Source organism: Pundamilia nyererei, unplaced genomic scaffold, assembly GCF_000239375.1.
Source record: "Pundamilia nyererei isolate P.nyererei 1_Seehausen unplaced genomic scaffold, PunNye1.0 scaffold00006, whole genome shotgun sequence".
In the NCBI taxonomy this organism is placed as follows: domain Eukaryota; kingdom Metazoa; phylum Chordata; class Actinopteri; order Cichliformes; family Cichlidae; genus Pundamilia; species Pundamilia nyererei.
The window spans coordinates 4,234,994-4,257,165 of NW_005187407.1; the positions used below are offsets into that span (position 1 = coordinate 4,234,994).

Sequence of the window (22,172 nt, forward strand, 5' to 3'; positions counted from 1 at the left end):
AAACCCATAAAAATCACAAGGGCAAAGCAGGTTTTAGAACTCATTATACGCCCATCTACATCAAACCACACAACAGACCACTATTAAAAAGTATTTCAGTTTAAGGTTTTATGTCAGCTTCAGTATTACACATGACATCACTGAGCGGTGAGATAACAAGACTTCACACAAGTGAAAAATTAAAGTCACTTTAAACTGTTTTTGCACTCAAGACCTCATCCCTGTTTCTGCAGAGTTATGAGGGTGATTCAGGGCTGATTTCATAACGGCAAAAGTTTAGTGATAAACTTTCTTTATGGGAACCGCCTGAGTCATGAAAACGAAAGCTCTGTGTCTCCAGGACCTTCGTGCAACCACTGAGATTTATGGTAAGCGCTGTACTGGTAGAATTGGTGCAACAGGTATATAGATTTCTAGGCAAACCCTTGAAGCAGAGGTGTCAAATATATGGCCTAAGCTCCAAACTGGCTGACTGGATGGGTTGGCAAAATGTGAAAATTACAAAGAAGTAAGGACTTTTCACAGCATTTAGTGCTTAAGAATGGATCACATCCCAACTGAGGAACCATCGTCATCATTTTTACTGCCAAAAACATCACCTGCGGCCTGCTTTACAAAATAAGTACAACACACCACAAAAAAAACTATAAATTAAGTGGTTTTTCATCTTAAATATATCAGTGGATTATTTGATATTTTATTCAATGTGGTTCCACTTTGTTTTTTAAAAAAAGGAAATTTTCTTTGAATTAACAGAACATGTCATCTTTTTATTCAGTTACATAAAGAACATCTTGGCCTAAAGTGAAAACACTGAGGGATATTTGTCAGTTTTAGAAACTGAATTCATGTAATGTGCACACTTTCATAAAGTACTTAAATTTCTTTACAATAACAAAAAGATTTTCTTTATAGGCTATCTGTAGTTTATTTCAGCACCCCTGACTTAAAGGGTCTAAACTTAATAAACGAGTATGTTGCTTTCAAAGCCAAATATAAACTTTGTTTTGATCTGCCTCGATCTTTGTGGCTCTAACACAGCTACACACGACAGCTGGAAAAACGATTAACATGACCGTTTTCTAATTTGTCGCCACCGTGACTAACATTAAATACTAAAAGCTCAGAGTCAGACTGTTGTTATTGCCTATAAAAGCTGACTCTTGATAGTTTTTTCAACAATGTCACGCTTTTTCTGCTTTTGCTGCTGCAATATTAAGACATAAACATACATGTGAGTATTTTGGGCAATTCGAACAAACAATCCAGTCCTGCTACTTTCCCAGTGAGGACAGTCCCACGGGGTACAGTCACAAACATTTTCAAATATGGAAAAGGAATGGAGCGGCATTCATGCAGTGTGTTTCTAATCTACCCTACAAGACACGTTCACCCTTTCGCCTTTTCGGACTTGCTATATCTCAAATACACAGAATACGGCTAATTAAGAATCAGCAATTAAACTCACAAGCATATCTTCTGGCAACTGTAACCCAAATCAATTTTACAGCAACTCGAGGGGTCACAGTCTAAAACCAGAAAGTATTTTTCGCTATGATCAACTTCCAGCACCAATATCACAGGATACATCGCAACTGAAACAGCTGATTTCCCATTATTCAGGTTCTCATGCTGTCAGTGTATACTGCTGTCCTGTTTCCACACTCACATTGTGAAGAACGGTGATGATGTACAATCATCTGACCTAACACTTCTCTTTTCTACAGTACAGAAAAACAGTGTGCAGTCTCTATCTAATGAAGGAATTGAATCCTATGCAATGAATCTAGTCCTCTGGGTGCTTATTTCTCATATCATTTTTGCATTCAATATTATGCAAAATCAACACTTTTTATCACCCAACTTGTATTCGAACAGCGTTAGTCAAGATGCTGATGATTTCCCTGCATGGCAGCTGATCTTTCAGCCGCTTCCACAGAGGAGGGCAGCTGCTTGCTGCTGACAGAAGCTGCCTCAGCCTTGACTAAGAACCTCTTGAAAAGCTCCAGCAAACTCAGCTGCGCTTTTGGAACAAATAGCAAATTGGCAGCAGCTCAGGCTAAGGTTGCTGCACTGTCAGGTGCAGCCAGAGGAAAGGAATTCCAGCTTGGCAAAAAAAACTGCTGCTCTGATGGATGAAAGATCCTCAGCAGCAATGTTTGTAATTCATCTCCCAGCGTGCCCTCTCCCATCCCCGAGCAGCCCGGGGAGTGTGTGAGGCCTCCATTGCAAATTACACATCCCCAGTGAAAGTATTAGTCTGATGTATCTCTGGCAGATATCCACGCTGGCCGCAGATTTCAGCCTGACAGCGTAGATGAAGAGGAAACAGGGGAACAAAGGACTGTTAGTAACAAAGAGCGCACTCAATTCTTCCTGGATATCCCAGTCAATCATCCTCCTTAAGGTTGAGGCACTAGTTGGCTTTAATCATTCTTTTGATTTACTGATACTGTGGGACAGAAAGAGATACATTGTACTCCCAAAGCATGGCCAGCGAACTACATAAAGCTCTGAAGTGACTCAGAAACCTAAGACAGAGACTGAATGAGTATGTCAAGATATTTCCTATCACAGTTCCTATCACTGCCTTTTAAGGAACAACACATGCCATTATTCCACCGAAGAGCACAAACACTTCACCCCTCAATTCTCCATCCTTTCACCCCTTCGGCGTCCTTGTGGCTACCCGCCTGCACCCATGGGGTAGTGGTGTGTGGACTGTTAGAGGGTCAGACAGAGCATACAAAGACAAGTCATCCACAAATCTAATTTTATACTTTTTTGTATTTAGTTCAACAACATTATGAAAAGATAAATTACCTCAAAAGAACATTGTGGTTATAGAGAGCATGAATGTTGCTCATCATGGTTAATGCTCGAGTCTGTTCTTTGTCCTTTTAGCAGCACCACAAACAGGCCTTTCCACTTAAGAAAAACTCTCTTTTCCCTCTTCTCCCAATGTCCCTTATAATAGCTTTCCTTCATCTGGCTTAAAAGAACAGTGCCATCCCATTTCTTTGCAAGTGTCAACAAGAGAGGAAGAAAAACACATCCTCTTTTCCGTTCTCTCTCTTGCTGCTTTTTCCTACCTGGCAGCACTCGGGGAAACGTGTCCCACTGGAGCTATGCCATCCTTTCACCAGTAAAGTCATTCTCATTTTACACACTCATCTCTTTCTTCATGATAGAGCGAGGGAATAGATTATCCCCCACCACCACTTCCACTGCCACCATCATGAGCGAGGCCAGTTCAGAGGGAGGGGGTCAGAGCTGAGCTCAGACTTTCAGGACAAACTGTAATTCTCCACTTTGTCTTGGGGTCGAGGACCCATCTGGCTGCAGATTTAGTAACACCGCTTCAATGGAGCTCTGTTTACTTGAGTAGCTCGGTTTACACAGGCAAAGTGAAGGGTTCATATAAAAAGCATTAACTGAGAATAATCCTTTTGGTCTTTTGTAAATACGATGTAATAGTGGGGGATGTCCAAAGAGGGTAACCACTCTGAAAAGGCTCAGAGAGGCCAATCTGTGTACTGGAAGTGGCTCGGTACCAGATCCTCTGAACTAGACAGCCATGGTGTCTGATATCTGATAGCACACAATTTCAGATAGGAACTGAAAGAAGTATCCAGACAATGTATACAAATGAAAAACACACACAGAAACACAATGAGCATCCAAAGAGTGTTCACAGCAGCACTAAACCTTTACTGTTCTCTCTTATTTTCGTAGTTGTATAACGCGTAAAATGAGAAGCATATGCCATTTGCTAGACATTTTTATCCAAACTACATTATGACCTCAGGCATATTTCAGTATTTGTGGCCCCTGTGAGGCGTGAACCTGAAAGCCAGATTTATAGAGGGGTTACACAGTAAAGCGACAGCCTATGAACACAGAATATAAAGAAACATGTAACATATATACTGCACAAAATGAGCGGCAGCTAATAATTGTTTCCATGACTGATTCATCTGGGACTTAATTAATTACGTACGCTATAAAACCTTAAAATATAGTGAAAATAGTTGATCGTGTGCTTGTTACAATTTTCCTCCTTCTTTTCCGAGCAATAAAAGCAAAAATGTTGGATTTATTGCCACCAGGAAAGATGAAACCGTTTTCTACTTTCAGGAACAAGCAGGCCGTTTTAATGCAGCCTACACCTTTGGCTGCACCCTGACCTCAAGAACTGAATCTAATTCTGCTTTCACACTTCCTGTTCTTGAAAACAGTTTGTCCATCCAAGTAGGGAAGTAAAGCACGTGTTTTAAAAGGCATGCAGCTTGTTGTAGGTCAGAAGTTCGTGTAAACAGCTTGTTTGTGTGTTGTGTGTTCCTCCCAACAGGTCTACAGATCTTTTAAAGCTCTAAAGATGATGAGGAAAAGATATTTCCCCACTCAAACAGTGCCCTGACCCCAGTGGTGAGGACAGTACATGCTGCGGCCTGTGTGATATCCCAGAAAACAGGGTCGTGTTCTCTGAGATATAACAGTACCGTACCACTGGGTATTGTACACGGAAACAATAAACAGCACCATGACTATGATCTCACAGATCTATACTTATGTAACTTTGTTTATGCAAACACACATTGCAAAAACTGAACTTTGTCTAGTGAGTCAGGCATATCTGACCATAGACTGTACACAAAGATGGATGTCGTTGATATTTTGGCTGAATTTCTTGCAAGGGACAGACCTGACTGAAACGCAGTTTACAGCTGTGAACATTCAAGGAGTGGAGACTGAGATTGAGATTGTATTAGTCTGCAGATACCTGGGTGTCCATCTCAATAACCAGCTAGACCGGCCACAAATACAGATGTGGGATCAATAAAGTCTTTTCTCATCTGGATCCGACTTCTCTGAAATGAAAAAAAATGAGCGCTCAAACAATAGCGCCTTTCCTGGAGCATACCCTGCTGTATCATCCTTTTTTACTCCAATGAGGACCATAAGTTACAAAATATCATCATGTTGTATTTAACAAAACCTAAAAACAACACCTGTTCTTCTAGACATCTGTACCACCTCATCACTGACATCCTTTTCATGCAGTGGAAGGAAGCTACTGAAAGCTACAAAAAAAATAAGATCATCCATAGCAATGATAACATAAACCGAAGTGACAAAAGGCTCAGCGGTCTTCTTTTCTGAAACACGCACCTACGTAGCAAAGCCTCTGCTTGCTTTGCTATAATTAAAGTACAATGTACCACACATGTAGTGAAGCTTAAAGTGAATGTTAAATCATATATCCATTTTTAAATCCACATTAACACAGACTACTGTTACAGTTAAATCGTGGTTACGGTTATTTCCCAGTAATTTGATGACTGTCGCGTCTGGCTGCCAGCCAAGCTGTCTCCACAAAGCTGACTGGGCGGGGTCTCACGGGGCCACAGCCGATCACCATCAGGTGACATGGAGCCCTTTAGGAAGAAAACATGGAGGGCAGCCAAGAGAAATAAAAGGGCCATGACATCATCGTATTTCCTTTGTCCTACAGTCAGCGAATGTAGGCGAATAGGCTTAATCTAGCACAGCAGCAGTGATTTACAGCCCCATCATCCCATCCGTCATAAGGCACACATGCAACTGATATACAGAATGTATGTCTGCGGAAACAGATTGAGACAGTCAGCGTGTGTCTGTCCCAAATGTATTCAGTGACTCAGTAAGTGCAGCTGTTTTTTATGGGTTTTTTGTTTGTTTTCATGTTTGTTTGACCAGCACTTGACCACATTAATTTTTAGTGGACGTCACGCGCCTGTCTGCACATACGAGCCTCGAAATGTGTCTGAGCTGGAGAGAGCAGGTGGTTTTGATGCCTGTCTGCATGTGTGCAAGGCGTGAGTGTGTGTATGCTGCCAGGCCCTGGCTGCGAGCTCAGCGTGAGCGAGTCAGAGAGCCATAAACACCTGAGGAAGCAGGAACACACAGGCATCCTCTCTCAACTGTATTTATGGTCCCAATTGAGATGGGGGAGAGGGGGAGGGTCATTATGTGCAGCGCCGCTCTGCTCGTGGCAGGGGTCCAACGAAAACACCGGGGCTGTTAAAGCCCCCCTGGATGAGTCCCAGGGGGCAGTGGTGCGGACGGTATGCAGGCCTGGGTTTAAAGGTTCGGGGATACGTCCTGTTGTTAATGAGATCACCCTGCTGGGCCTCTCTGGCTCTGAGCCCCCGGCATCAGTGCCACAACTTCTTACGCTAGCCACAAAAACAGGACTAAATATACTTCCTAAACAAAGTGCACCCAGGAGGTCAATAAGGTAGGTGTGGTCAATTGAACAAGGAGAAGGTCAGCGTAGATTTTCATTCTTTCTACTGAACAAAATATGCAGCTGACTGTAGAGGAGGTGTGGCCTCTTTACAAAACAATACAAAGTGACATGCTCTAAAGTTTAGACAGACCTGTAAATGCATGACTTATGGAAACTTTGCTGCAAGGGACAACTATAGGTTTAGTAAACTGTATGTAAAGTAAGTTTATCTTAAAAAGCACGCATCTTTAAACAAAGGCGATTCAGGGTGCTTCACAATATAACAACATTAAAGCCACAGTTTTGCCTTTAAACTCATCCACCTATCCATTTTCCTCATCACTTATCCAGCTTAGGGTTGCAGGGGGGAGTGAAGCGTATCCCAGCTTTCGTAGGGCGAGAGGCTGGGCACAGACTGGATGGATGGCCAGCTCATCACTGCTACATTAAATATGAGCCTGTAGCCTTTAGAGCTGCATATTTGTTCGTGGTTACTCATCCAGGTTTGGATATGTGTGCCTTCTTCAGAATATAATGGATGGCACATGACCTGCGCTGTAAAGACAGCTTGCCAGCCATCTATAGTTTCACCTTTACATGTCTGATATTTGATATCTAGAGGCAAGTTCTGTAATCCTCTACCTTTTCCTCTCATAACCAGTGAAGTGAGGTAATTTCTTTTTGGTCAAGATGCCTGGCTCCTCGAGGAGAATGCCTGCTCCTCTGTCAGGTCTGACCTCTGAAAGCCAACCAGGCATGTCTCTAATTAGAACAACTGCTGGTGCAGTTCATCCAAACCTCGTCTCTCTCCTCGTCTTCAGTCCAGGACTAATCACAGCCATCAGCACCGCTCTTCTCATCCTCACTGAGCACCGTATCAACCACCATGAGCAAATGGAAATATACGCAGCGACCAGCTCAGAGCAGCGCTCAAAAGTCAGACGGGGGCAATGGCTTTTAAATCCTACGTGTTATTCAAGTGTGCAGCGTTTAGTGGCTACGAAACTGAGCCCGTACCAGAAGGGTTGGAGGGCAAGAGGCCATAAATGATGTCACCGCGGAGGATCTAAGTGATGTGGTGATCTGTTTGTGGTTTAGCAGTCGTGGGAGTGGGAGAATGTTTGGAGGTCTGCACCACAACACTCGAGGTTTTCTTATGTGGCGGTGTTGTAAATGTTTATGAATTTATAACGGTGACAAATGAGCAGCTAGATTATAAGGACTACTGGGAGTGTACGGAAACCGCAGACTGATGCAGCATAAAATACGAATACATCACTTAAAAGCGACTTTTTTATGCCGTGCTTTTATGTTCCTGTGGTCTGGATATCGCTATGCAGGGAGATGAGAGAAGAGCGAGGGGGAGACAAACTGGGTTTTACAGGTTTTACTGAGCGCAGCAAGAAAATGAAAGCGCCAAGTTGTGTGACTAATTTATTGTTGACATTTTCTTGCTCCTGCTTCTTAAACATGAAGGGTATTTGTTTTCCTTATATAAAAATTAATCTAATATCTGTGGGATAGGTGTTCGGTCACAGAGCAAACGTAATTAAAAACATCCTCTTAAGCCTCTTTGATTGATTTCTGACTGTTTCGTTAATGAATTGGTTAATGTAATAATGTTCCTTTAAGATAATAATTACCCATATTATCCATATTTGAGCACCCATACTCAAAATCACCTTATCCCCTTTCACTCTGGAGGCCCTGTTACTGTGATCTGTTATTAAAACTTAACCTGTTTCCATTTTTTAAGCTCACCACATAAAAGGAGCGAATTTTTGGTGCATCACATTTGTTAAGAGTTTCACATTTTTAGAATAGGTCTGGTAAAGATTAATGTTTACTGAGTCATACAAAGACAAAGAGACTCTCAGCATGTAAAAACTCACCCGAGACACCAACATTGTTTATTCTTGGCCTCACATTTCTGACTGTGGGTGTTTCTTCACTTCAGGGAGACGTTTTAAAAATATATTGCTTAGGGGCTTACAGAGTTAAAAAGATGGACTTTTTTTATCATAACTTGCAGGCATATTATAAAAAATGGCTTGGAACGCAGATGCCTTGCAAAATCTGCCAGGAAATTAATGAATATAACCCTTAACAGAGAAACTAAAAGCAATATCTGGCAAATACGAAGCTGAATAAAAAGGGACGTCAAATATTCAGGATTTTATGCATTAGTTTACAGATGATTTAAAGCAAGTCCATAACAGTCAGTGAGGGTATCAGCTTTGAGCGTGCTGCAGGCAGCAGTTGGGGCCCTGAACTCATCACAGCTGTATGGAACCAGCAGTATCCCGAGCGTACCTGCTCCATCAATGCTGCCATTGTCTAAGCGCCGACATCAAACGTTTCATTACCTCCTCAGAGCCTACCTAAGCACAGTAGCACAGTGTTATACAGTACCTACATAATTCCACTCTATACCTGCAAGCTGAGAGATGGAGATATGTTGAAGGACGGGGTGGGGGTGTGTGGGGGGGTGGCAGACGGGGTTAATGCAGCTTTAATCACATCAGTCGCCAAGAGGATCAGAGATGGAGGCAGAGCCTACACCTCTGCTAGTGAAGAGGATTTAAAAAGGGCAGGATTTTAAAGTTTGGGGAGTTTTTTTCTACACGAGAAAAGCTCTGCTTCCAGTTCACTTGGTCTTATCTCAGCCACGCAAGGAGGAGAGCGTCGTTCTTCTCTCCGCTGCTGACTGTGCGACGCGTCAAGCTGTAAAGTGCCTGCATGTTTGTGGGCCACTCAGTCAGCACAGCGGTCCACTCACACTACCAGGTGAAGGGAAATGCCTCCGCTTTATTGGCGACAGAGGAACATCACAGCTGCTGAGACTTGTGTGTGTGTCTAGTTTGATGCCTTAAAAGTTTTTTTTTCTTTGCACTGCTGACTCGGCCCACTTTATTTCTTTCAGACTGCAGGAAAAACTGTTTTCAATGTACTCCTGAGGGAAGTCTTGGGAAACAATAAATAAATCAGTAAGCAGAAGAGGCATTTCCAGTTCAGGAGCCAGAAACATAAAACTTAACTCAGATTCAAGGCTAAGTAAGTATGAAAGATTCAGTGCAAAAGCTGTGCATCTGCATTTCTTGAAGTTCACTGCCATCTTTCTTTTTTTTAGACTTACCAACAGACACGGGTCGTTAATGCAGCATGAAGTATTAAAATCAAACATGGTTCTTCATGCAGACGGGCTTTCACACAGATAAAACACTTAGATGATTAATATAATGCACAATAAATCCACCTAAAATAATGTCCTGCCATTGTGTGCTTGTCTTTTTCGCCTTGTATCGAAACTTTTTTGTACGCAGAGGAAAAAACAACAACAAGAGCATAGGAATTTATAATTATAATTCTCATGACTATTATTGTTACAGCCTGAAAGCATTTTGTTGTACTGTGTGTGTCTGTGTGTGTGTTCTGAGGGTGGTTTTCATGGGACATTTAAAAAATAATGCTGTAATAATATTATCAAAATTATCAGTGCATATTGCAGTTTAACTACCGAACCCCGCAACTGATTTAACTATAATTTTCTGGATTTTTTTCCCCACAAACCTTGAGCAAATACCAGCACACCGTTACATAAGGAGAAGACAGCATGGAAGGAAAGACAGGCAGGACGTGAGGAAAGAAAAAAGACCTTCCTACTCTGTTTGGTTTTGTTATTTAAGTTGGCTGATTGGTCATTTTTGCAGGTATATATGTGTTTGCTTAAAAGGTATACATGCTCATTAATCAACAGAAAAATAACTGTAAATGAGCCATACTTGTGGGCTAATTTTCATCTGGCCAGTTCTTAAAACAGCAACCAAAGAGTTGTTACTATTAATCACATACAGATAATACAAAGCAAGCTAATGATTGTGTTTTTCTTTCTACTTAATCACTTTTATGATAATTCCTCAGAGCCGAGCAGTGTCGGCTGAAAGGGGCTAGATGCCGAATCTCATCTGGAAGCCTCAGCCCAGTTTGCTTAATGTCAGCTGCTTCCAATTTATGCTCAGCACTTGTGTGCTGGTCATTTACATAACAGCGAATATCAGCTGCTGTGGCCTTTTCTGCACGTTGACTGCAGCCTGCCTCGCTACATTCAAGTGATTCATGCGTCTTTGTAGATCTCATCTGCTGAGTGCATAAACGCTGATGCGGGGGTGACTGACATCAAGTCTGGGATTTTTCTTTTTTTTGTGAATGAACTGGAGCAAGTAAAGGATAACATGTGTAACACCTGCTAAGGCAAACGCAGGGGATCTCTGCTTGATATGACTTTGATAGCGCTCCACTGTGTGGTCTAGCAGGAGTGGGAGTGTGTGGGGTGATAGTGCTGGTGATGGGGGGCCTTTTGGTCACCTGCTCTTGCTCAGCCTCCTCCCCTCTGACCTCAGGCTGAAGTCCCTACACTCACAGCTCCAAAAAGCCTGCTGCCATTAAAGCTGCTAATCACAGCAAACAGCTGCATACAAATCCTCAACGCCTCGCTCTCCCACCCACACATTGACTCTGGCAGGCAGATAGACGCATACACCGGCGTCCACGCACTCCCACTCTTCCTCTGCTAATGGCAAGCTGCAGCCGACTGATGTTTAAAGCACGGGGTTTAGCATGCGGGCTTGTGATAAGCCGCCCTGAGCTGTGAAAACACAGATTACATTTCTATGGCTTATTACAAGACAGCGGGCTTCTGCCTCCCAGCCACCTCATAATTGCAACCCAAAAACCACAGCCTCCGCTTGGCTGCGAGATACTGTTTGATGGGGACCCCCGTGGCAGAGCTTTGACAGCCGTGCTAATTCAAGTCTACATTCCCCCATATGCTGTGCTCCTCAGCGGCCTCCCCCCTGCGATAAGCCACAGCTATTTTTCTTTTAAGGCCTTTCCTCAATAAATCAAATCAGGGTCAGTATATCAACGCCTGTCTCTTAGTGTCATTTCCACACTTTTCAGGCTCCATCAAAATTAGCAGATCGAGGCCAAAAGCTCAAAATGTCAATGAATTTTACATCCGTGGCTCCTGAGCGCACAGTCACCCCTCGTGGTATCAGTGCAACACTAGCATTTCAGATAATTATTACATTAGAGCCAGAGCTAATGTAATAATATTACTTTTGAGGGGTAAATTTGATATTCTAATACCACATAATTGCCTCTAAATTGGGTATAATTTTGATATTTGTGCTTGATGTAGCATATGTTGGGATATCCCAACTAAAAACAAGCATTTACTTACTTGGAATGCCAAAGCCAACCAGGCATACATTAAATCCCCGTTTCTGGCAGCCTATGAAAGTGCCTACATCTGTAAATGCTTAGTCTTCTTTTTCTTTTTCTTTCTCAGACTCAATCAGAGATAAAGACCATTGTGTTCCAGACCAAGAAGTAAGACAATATCTCCCAAACCTCACAGAAAACAATTAGGACCCAGTAATTACACCATTGGACCGGTATTCAAGCCAAGTCCTGAGGTTGGGGTGTGGAAGGAAGAAAAAGACAGCAAATGTGAAAGGTGCCTGTCTAATGCAGTGTTATCTTACCCTGCCTGGACTCTGATGGGGTACGTTTGTGTGTCCGTATGGGTGTGATGTAATGCTTTGCTTTTGGAGCCTCCTAATGCGACATGCCAAAAATCCTCATAAGCCTGCTTATGACTCGATGACAGCATGCATGATCTCTTCCCTTAATGAACTCTCATTTATTTGCGCCTGTAGATTTGAACACGCAAAGCCCAAAACTTAATTCGTTATCTTCACTACGGACCAAGCCGTTGATTTATACATGTTGACCTATCAGCTGGCAGGCCAAGGGGTGAGAACAGAGGAACACAAAAGAAAACAACTCTCTCATCCCTATTTAAAGCACAATCATATCGGTCACATTCCTATCAGTGTTTTTTGTACTTTCCTGCATCTCAACCTAAACGTAGCCCCAGCCCCAGAGTCTTTTTGCTTTGGACATTGTTGAGATCTGCAGTAATGCAGACCGTCCTTGGGAGTCAGACATGGCTAGAGGCTTTTTGGGGTGGCCTGGTGGGAAAAGCAGGTTAAAAGCAGGGCAGTAAATGAGCGGATCACACACATTTTCCACAGTCTGTGAAAAGCAGACAAGCAGAGGAGTAAGAGTGATGTATAGCAAATAATAAAATTCCAAAAGTGATCCTTAAAGGTATTTACATCCTGGTTGCTCTTTATGCGACTCAAATAAGATCAAAAGTAGTATGTTTGTCTAGAGTTGTTTTTTTAAAGCCTGAGTCTTTCAACTCAGTCCAACTAAAAGTTAAAAAGTGCTCAAAGCCATCTGGAAACAGCCGCACGCAGGTATTAACAGCCTGGATTTGAAACGTGCACCTACTGAATTATTAGTGCAGCTTTAACTTCACTTGGCAACACTGTGGCAACAGCTTTAAGCACAATCCGGTCACCAGCTTTGCCCGTGTGGCAGGCTTGCATTTCTCCTTAGAGCGGGCGGACGAGGCAGACGGCAGCGGGGTATCAGGTTCTGTGCTGGCAAGGGGTTCTGCTCACGCGGCAAGAGCAGAACAAAGCACTGGTGGCCCTGGATAGGATCCATGGTGCCGGAGAGTAAAGGCCCTGTGAATGGGACCTGTCACTTCCACTCAGCGCCGCCTGTGATCTGAGCCACCCGGAACGAGGCTCAGATAAGTGGCTAATCCCGACATCCCCGTCGGCTCGACAGCCCCCTACTGCCATGACAACCGGAGGGGAATCTCCTCCAGCAACAACTTAATTGGATAATTTCCTCCCCGTTTCACTGTGTGTTCCTCTGCCTTTGTTGGGTAAAGTCTGCGTTGTCTGACTGTGAATGTGTTTTTTGACTTTGACAGTAGGGAGGGTGTGAAACAAGTGTGATATCCAAGGTGGGATGGTGTGTGCAAGTGCAAGCAAGCAGTCGAAGCCACACTACAGCAGACTGGAGGCCACTTGGAGGTCTGAAAGCACCTGGGAGCAGTCATTAGTTACTACAGTTACTACAACAAATGCATTACCTATTAACTCCCTGTAGAAAATAATTTTCTGCCTACTTCTTAAATTACTTCAACATTATATTACACAGTTATTGTCATGTAATTAATAAAGTAACATTACAGCCCGCTTATACCCCATATCTGCACAAATTCCTCTCCTAATGAGAAAAACATAAACTAGAGCCGGCCGTTTACCATCGCGATGTTCCTTTACTAATCTATGCTCCTCAAAAGAAGACTGCCGCTGCTTTGTTTCCCATCTGAACTGAGGTCAAGTGTGTTGTTTTCTGACTTCTGAATGGAGGAACTGTAATGCATTACAACACTGTTGCATACTGTGATCACCAAATTACTTCAAGTGGGAATACTAGCCATTTACTGAGTAAATAAATTAAACAGATTATTTTAAACCCACTTTATTGGACAAGATCAAGTGTTTACCATAATCAGTCTGAAAAAAATCATTTTTTCTGTTCACTGAGTTTCAGGTAGAAATTTTCCTTTTTTGTCTCAAAGTATAAGAGAGAAAAACAGCCTCTATTTTCGGCACTACAAAAGGCCATCGCATTAACCCTTTGTGCTGCACGGTCCACTAATTTATGTTACACCCATTCAAGTCCTGGCTCCCAGCATAAAAAGACCACTCCACCCTTCTCCCCAGACTGCAGAAACCTGAGGACGGGTGCCAGGGGAAGTCATTATGAACTAGGAGTGTGTGTGTGTGTGTGTGTGTGTGTGTGTGGGCAGCTACCGTGGTCTAAAAATGTAAACGGCACTTGCATAGCTCTTTTGAGGATAAAAAACTCAGTTCAATCTGCAAAATAAAATTCAAAGTCGCAGTAAAGAAGGAAGCCTTACTGGTGCTGCGACTCTTGGAATGAAGACATAAAAAGTGATTAATAAAGTGGTGGGATGCTGGGGGATCTTATTTCTTAATTTCATTCAAAGAACAGAAGTAGCCTTATGTAAGCCTAATGGAAATCACTCATACAAGCATATTGGAAATGCAGGCTTTAAGACGGCGATGCAAAACAGAGGGACGTGAATGGTGACGAGTCAAAGACTCATAAAGAGGAAACTGGAGGCACGTGAGTGGCGGGGGAGGGGGGGGTACTGACACGAGTCAAACTTGCGATCATTTTTCAGTGCAAGATGGCGATTCTGTTCGATTCATTTCCGTCAGCTGTTGTATAACTGAAGTGTGTCTGCGTCCTCTGTCTTCACTCACCTTCTTCACAAGCAGCACCGCTGAATCCCGGGCAGCATTTCCACTCCAGGGAAGTCACAGTGCGGTACACCACTTTATAGGAAGGTCTGACCACGGTCTTGTAGCTGAACAATAAACACAAAATCAAAAGCCGTTACGCACATGGGCACACACACACACGCGTGCGCGCACACATAACATTTTTAAAGGAAAATGAAAGGAAATCTCCTCTCTCTGGTAAGGTTAGATATTATCGTGAGGTTTTCAGTCTTTGTATTCGCACAGTCTCAATTAAATGATAAAAAGAAATTTCTAGGCAATGTGTCCCATCAGTAAGTGTCAGATTATATAAAAGCTTTTAGGTTTATCTCAATTAAAAGACAGCATATGGAGCAGCAGCGTGGCATCCTGAACTATGCTAATTATAGGAGAGCTATATGAATACTACTGCTATATATGCTATATATATATATATATATATCCTATATAGCTATATATAGCTATATATATGCTGTATATGCTAATATGATTGAACTTAATATGATTTTTAATAGAACATTAGCTCCAGTAACAAGTTTTAAAGCTAATCCTCTAAGTGATTCAAACAGCATTCAAACAACAACTATTCTGCTATTTTAATCCCAGTATAATTAAAAAACAGAAAATAAACATTACACCAAGCTTTCTGCTTTGATAGCAGGCAACTGTTTTCTTCTTTTTAAAGTTGTAAACATGTGGCTCACTAAAGAACCATGAGACCCACTCTATGTCTTTCCAAAGTGTTTATATTCCAGGGAACTGGAACATTTTTGAGCAGAAACTTGCACGTCTTGAATACATTTCATGATGAGAGTTTTTCTACCCAGTTCAGATCACACGGTGCTGTATGCGGCCCATGAACTAAAAAAGTTTTGGTTTTTTAAAGGTTTCGTAAAAGCATTGTGAAACAGTAGCAGTACTGGTAAGATGCCTCTGCCTTCTCACCTGCCTCCTGCACATCCCTGTGGCCAGGGGCATGTCCGGTACACCCGCTGGAGGATTGTCCCATTCTGCACCTGGCAGGTCACAGTCTTAGTGACCGTATGAGGACACCAGTTCCTGCCGAAAGAAACAGAGTCAGAAATGCAGAATAAAACAACAGCAGGATTTCAACAGTTTGTTATTTTTAGACTCAGTAAAAAGTCTGATTCTTAAACTAAACACAGGAGAACGAATTTCCAAAACACCTTCAAACAAGTGCTGTCACACTAAAAACCCTGCGGTCTCCCCGCGGGTTTTCATTCTGTCCTTCCAGCCCCCCCTCAACTCCTTTGTTTGGGAACTTCCTCACTGTGTTCACTCGGTTTTAATCAGCCACAGAGTTTGCAGGACTGGCTTATATTTGCACAGGGGTCTCTCCTCTATTAATACACATGCATTTGTATGGGACCTTGGAGGAGCGAAAGTCCCTCAGGAGGGGATAAAGAGGAAGACAAAGTCTCATACAAAGATGAAGGTATTTAAGCATGGGTTAATGCTGGGTCATGAGTTCACTCCCTTTAATGGAAGGCCTTCATAACTCATTGAGGAGAGCCTGCGATGAGATATCGACGATGCTAAAGTCAGAGGTTGAGATCTGATAGTGAGGATGAGAACGCTCCGCAGCTATTACATTCAGACGAGTTCGACCTCCAGAAGCAAAATGCGAAATTTTATCAATGTCTTAGTGAGACTGCTTAAAATTAAAGGAAGTGCGATTTATCTGAAGAGACTGTGAGCTAATTGGTTTAGCTTAATCCTCACCGAGAGCTCGGTGTCCCTTTTAAAGGGAGCAGATCTGTTCTTGATAGCACAGGCGCTATGAGAAACATTTTAGAGAAAGCCTTTAGCTTTCTTCTCTCTCTGCTACATATCAGAACAGGAAAAAACACACAACTGTTGGCTTTAATGTGAAGAGACGCTCTCGGGCTGATGAGCGACCACATTATCAGAATGGTTTTATTAAGAATGATGTGTACAGACATCCTCATTACCTTCATGTGGCTGTAAGAGGAGCACGGAAACAATTACTACAGCCTGTGTTTACAACATTATCAATAGATGCATAGGAAGGGAGCTCATGAAACTACACTTTTTTTGTTCTGCTGCCAACGTGTGCAAGAGTGGGTGGGTGTTCCCACCAAAGTCTGTTTGTCAATATGGGAGACCATATGTTTGTGTGCACGAGAGACAGTTTACACTAAAGAAAAACCACCAAAGGGAGAGGATGCGAAGCAGCCCTGAACCGGCTCCCATTAACCGTTCCCACATGTCGTGGTGGCCACACACACATACCTGAGCCAGAGCGCGGGAGCACCGCTGATAAATGTTTGTCTACAGCTGCAGCGACTTTCCCTTATCACATGACAACGTCTCTTTTATTATTGAGCGATCTTGATTGTTTCCATTCATGTAGCAAGTATTTAAGCCTGCAGACTGAAAGGATTTTGTATTATTTACTGGAAAAAGCAAAGGAACGCAGCAAAACGTAAGACATTATTTGAATTAATCATAAGTAAAGCGGGGAAAGGAATTCTTCCGCCACATGTTATTCAAACACAGGCCCACCCTTCGTGTATCATAGCGTATCCATCAGCCATACATCTACTAGAATGACGGTGGATCTATATGATTACCCTATGATTGCTTTCCCTGGTCCAGAAAAAATTGCTCTAATCACTGGTGGAAAATTTCAGACACTGAAGAAGCTGTGGTCAGGTAGAGCTGGGAGGAAGGGGGAGGGGATGAGGGGGTAGTAAACCCAACTCCTCCCCACCACTTATCTGCCAGACCCGACAGATAAACATCTGAGTTTCCCAGGCCGAGAAGAGGCTTCACCTGGGAACGGACAAGAGTCTCACCAGGGGGTACGAGGAGGGAAGGGGGCGCTGGATTTTATGGTCTCCCTGTCTCTTTGCATTGCTCTTATGCAATTACCGAGGAGGAAATGCCGACCCTTCTTCCTTAAATGAGTGAAAGAACAAAAGCAGCCGATTCATATAATATATAATAAGTGCGATGCAGCAAGACAAACACTTCCACTGCAGCAAGCAGATTTGGGGAGGCCTAACAATAACTGTGTTATTATCTATGCATATGAGGGACGCAGGCTCTAAGTGCATTTAGTCTTTCAATCTCAAATGCTTTGTAGTCAACACCTTCCTCTTACTGGAGGCACCCTTGTTCTATGAAGTGTGAAACCCACCAGCACCATGCTGTTTCATTGGCAAAAACACCAAGCAGGCCCTCAGTGAGTATCAGGTCTCTAAGCACACATGGCACACTCTGAATGCTGGGCCCAAGCTAAATAAATCATCAACCATGTCTCACAGTCACATGTAGCCACAGCCAACCGTTAAGAGAAATCACAGCTTTGGCCCATCTGTTCCTCGACGCTGCCGACGCCAAGACAGTAAAATATTGGAGGGGAACAAAAAAAGTGCTGAATCCTTAAATGTATGCAAATGCTGACAGAAAGCTTGTGAACTCGCTTATATGCTGCGCTGTCGTTACCGCATGTGCCCTCTATTCACCTTTTACGCTATGCAGACCACATTTTCCCGTGTTCACACTAGTGAGGCGGTTCGCCTACTTCAGCATACTGCACCGGGATGAAGAAGGTAGGGGTTAAGCCGTGTGAACAGACAAGTAGGCTGATGTGGGCAAAACGCTGATGGGACTCTGATTAAAAACACCACAGTAACTCCCTTTCCTCCGCCCATTCATTCACGTATCGTAGGAGCCGGCCTGAACGCTCGGAGATATGTTTGAAATGCAAAAGGAATTCCTCTGGATTTCTATCTGTGGGAAAATACTCGAGCAGAACAAAGGACAAAAGACAGATGTGGCAAATAGCCAGACAAAGGAGAGGACGGGAAGGAGACGAGAAAAGAGGAGACAAAGGTCAACTTATCGCAGAGGTCATCCAAGGAAGCTTCCGGTGGGGACAGAGATGGCAATTATGAAGCAGTGTGGCTCCCGTGGGATTGAGAGGAGACATAAGATAAATATGGCACCACAACCAACGACAAAGAGGAAAACAGCAAGAACAAGTCGAGGTGAAATTAAAAAAAACTTTGCAGCTCTAGAGTCATGGCCTGCAGGTTCAATGACAAACAAAAGAAACAGGTTGTATTAAGTTTGTATTTGAACAATTGTTATACATTAATTCAGAGCATTACGGCTGCTGGGGTATTATATTGCAGGTTCAAAGCTGCCGTGGGCTTTCCATGCGCAGCGGACAGTGACGAGCATCAAAGCACCGAAGCGAGGCCTTAAAGGTCAGGGCTAAGTGACTCCTTACAGCAGCATGGAATAAACAAGGAAAACTCTCATCTATCTTTGTCTCCTTTGAGCTTTCAGGTGCAGACACCTGTGAGTTTTCAGTCTGTGGCATCTTCAAGTGTTTGAACCTGGAAGCGAAAGAGGAATTCCACTCAAATGAAGGATTCACTCATATCACACCTACAGCGCCACGAATCCTGACTGCTCAGCGTGAATGGACCATCATGTCGAGCTGAGCTGCTCCACTGACCGTGAATGAGATGCTGACTTTATGGACTGCTCACCTGCAGTGCACAGGATGCAATATGGAGTCTGGTATTAGGCTCATACTAAGTATCAAATCTCTAAGACATCGGGAAACAGAATCGGCTAAAAGTTATGACATCAATGTCTTGTTTTGTCCAAAAACTGAAGCAACTCAGACTACAACCACAGAAATGAGCAAATATGCAATCTGATAAGCAGGAATCCAACAATTTTTTTTCTCATTGTGGAGGATGAGCTGCCACAATTAATTCTTTGTTTTAAGACTGATATTACACATGAAAATCTGTAAATCGTGAAGAAAAGAGTTCAAGATCCTGTCTTAAGAATCTCATATTTTGTCCAGTGACACGTCCAAAAACAGAAGATAAGACATTGATGTAATACAGAAAAAGGCAACAAATTCAATTGAGTAATGTAATCAACGGCCAGTGGATATTATTGGAGCTGAACAATTGGTGACTGCCTCTTGACATCCATCCAAATAATGGTTCCCTGTGCATATACATCATTTGAAGTTTCACAGCCATTCTGCTTGAAGCCGTGCAGCTTCCTGGAATCTCAGTTGTCTTCATTCCCATGCTTAAAGTGAACATGGATATGGTCAAGATGGACGAGGAATGAGGACTGCCACGGGGCTCAGACTGCCTGTCAGACCATGACAAGTCCTCCGAGGGAGGATAAAGAACTGGGCGAGACAGGGACTAAAGAAGCATCTCCCTCAGTGACCCCACAGTTTACTGAGCTATGCAGTCATTAAGAGAGATGGTGAAGGAATGCTTTATCAGCTCTTTCACAGAGTGACTGCACCAGCAAAGAAAATACCCACAAGATGTTAATCCCCTTTGATTGTGCTAATCACTGTGTGAAGACAGTGCTGGTATTAGTGAAGGTTTCCCTTTCCCAGTGCACTAACAGTCATATGCGTTTCCTTTTAAGCACCTGAACCCTAATGACAGGTTGCTTTCATCGCCGAGGTTGATCTCTGAAATCACTCCGCCGCTGTTACTGTTTGTTGACACCCAATAAACTGCTGCTTTCACCGATCAGGCCAGCCAGCCAGCAGGTGGACTGAGACTTTCAGCTCCTCTCATGTCACCGCAAACCCGGTGACCTCTGAACATGGTTGACTCACACCAACAGCAGCTTTCCCTCTTTCAGTCCTGCCTTTCCTGCACGGCCACTTACACTAACAGCAGCAAACTGACTGTAAACTCATCCCCCTCTGCTTTTTCCCCCCCAAAACAAGCTCAGATTGCGCTGGAGTCCCAGCTGCTTGTGTTTAGCAAACATGTCCACAAACCTCTGGCTCTGAGTGGCAGGGGGAGCTGAGCAGAGAAGTGAGGCAGTGGAGTGACCGAAGGGGCGCTGAAAACCACCTGAACACACCCAGAAGACCTCATCAGAGAGAAGGGATTTCAGCCTCCAGCCACGTTCAGCCCACACACACAAGCTGACAGCATAAATATTTGCAAGATGGGGAAACGTCCTCTCATCATTAATCAGTGGCTAGTCTCCAACTAAACTTGGCTCTGTCCAGGAGGAAAGCAGAGCCGGTTAGCCCTCCTGCCTTCGTGTTTAGTCTGGTGACTCTCTTTCAACACCCTTGTCAACTCGATTGCCCTTACACAGAATGATCCATCATTTTCTGAAGCCTTATTATCCCCCTTTTCATTCAGTGATCCTTTAAGATAAACGTTTTCACGCTTTATTATAGAGATACAAATAATCAATCACTCCTTAAACTTAGGGTTTAACACTCTTTTTTTGAAATCTTCACCCTTGGGATGCTGAAAAGAGCGGGCTATGTGTGTGAGGCTAAAGGCGCTGTATGGATAGAGAGCATATAACACGCCACAGGGGCAGCAGAGGTGTGTGAGCTGGGACAAGAGTGTGGATGGGACTCAGCAGAGTAAAAACATGCTGCCTGCCAGCACAGGAAAAGGGAAACCAACTGTCAGGAAGACAATAGCGCCCGGTAGATGGATGGAGATGGGAGTACATCCGTGGAGGGAAGCAGTGGCAGCAAGATAGAAAACAAAACTTAATATAAGTATTCTGTGTGCAATATGACAGCTGTGCGTACTTTCCTCACCTTTTCTGGTAGACTGAGCTGTGGGTGGCTGCTGTCTGGTCTCTGTTCAGCTGCGTCCCGACTGAATAGGTTTTGTAAAGTCCCGTCTTCCAGGTCCCGTTAACCAGCGTGCTCAGCCAGAGTATCAGCACTGTCCAAAGCAAACTTTTCCTGCAAAACGCGGACACGCTCTCTCGTTGGTGCGATCCCATTTCCGTGGCATCAAAAGTAAGAGCAGAACTGTTTTAATGGGGCCCCGCTTGGAAAACAAGCTCGGGAAACGTGTCAAACTGCGCCGGGTCTACTGGAGAAGACGCTCATCCTTTTCACTAAAGTAGAAAACACACACAAAAAAACCCCCGATGTATGTGTAATGGAGCTGAGTGTGAACTAGCCCATAAACCCACGCTTGTCTGTGACAGAGATCCGACTTTATAAAAATGAACCATGAATGCTCTGAGTGTGAAATGCGTGCTGTCCTCCCTTCCCTGAGTGTGCTCTGCCTACCTCCGTCTGTCTGCGCTCATATCGTGCCGATCCTTTACAGCAGCGGGTATGAAACCAGTTTTATAGTCTCCTCCGGTCTTTTAAAAGCACAGCCTGCTGGGTCTCTTTTTACCCTGCCCCGTTTCAACTTCTCACAGAGGACAAAGCGACGGCACTTAACGCATTGTACTGTTTGCACTAAATGAATTATGGGCTGCTGATTCTCAAGGCTCCTCTGAAATCACAGGCGCGGTGCTAGTGAGAGTTAGGCCCCCATTTAAACCAAATAAAACGGAATGTTTAAAGAAAAGAAACGAAAAGTTTTGATAATACTGGATATGACGAGTTTAAACCCCCAGCTAAGGCTAATCACATCTTTTATAAACCTTTTTTTGAACATTTTGAATACTGTGCAACCATCTTTCTTTATTTAAAATATAACGCAGTTAGTTTAACCTATTTATAACATCATCAACAACATCTATCTATCTATCTATCTATCTATCTATCTATCTATCTATCTATCTATCTATCTATCTATCTATCTATCTATCTATCTATCTATCTATCTATC

The 22,172-nt window shown here is 43.3% G+C and overlaps 1 protein-coding gene across 2 annotated transcripts in view; it reads right to left on the bottom strand.

Annotated features, from left to right (window-relative positions):
- The window catches only part of emid1 (EMI domain containing 1), a 54,554-nt gene extending 32,775 nt beyond the window's left edge, over window positions 1-21,779 (bottom strand). For both annotated transcript variants that reach the window (XM_005722163.2, XM_005722164.2), the window contains exons 1-4: window positions 21,620-21,779; window positions 21,134-21,441; window positions 15,457-15,570; window positions 14,494-14,597 (exon numbers count right to left, since the gene is read on the bottom strand). In XM_005722163.2, coding sequence (XP_005722220.1) covers window positions 14,494-14,597; window positions 15,457-15,570; window positions 21,134-21,324 — 409 coding nt within the window. In that variant the 5' untranslated portion in view covers window positions 21,325-21,441; window positions 21,620-21,779. The remainder of the gene's footprint in view (window positions 1-14,493; window positions 14,598-15,456; window positions 15,571-21,133; window positions 21,442-21,619) is intronic.
- Window positions 21,780-22,172: the final 393 nt, after the last annotated feature.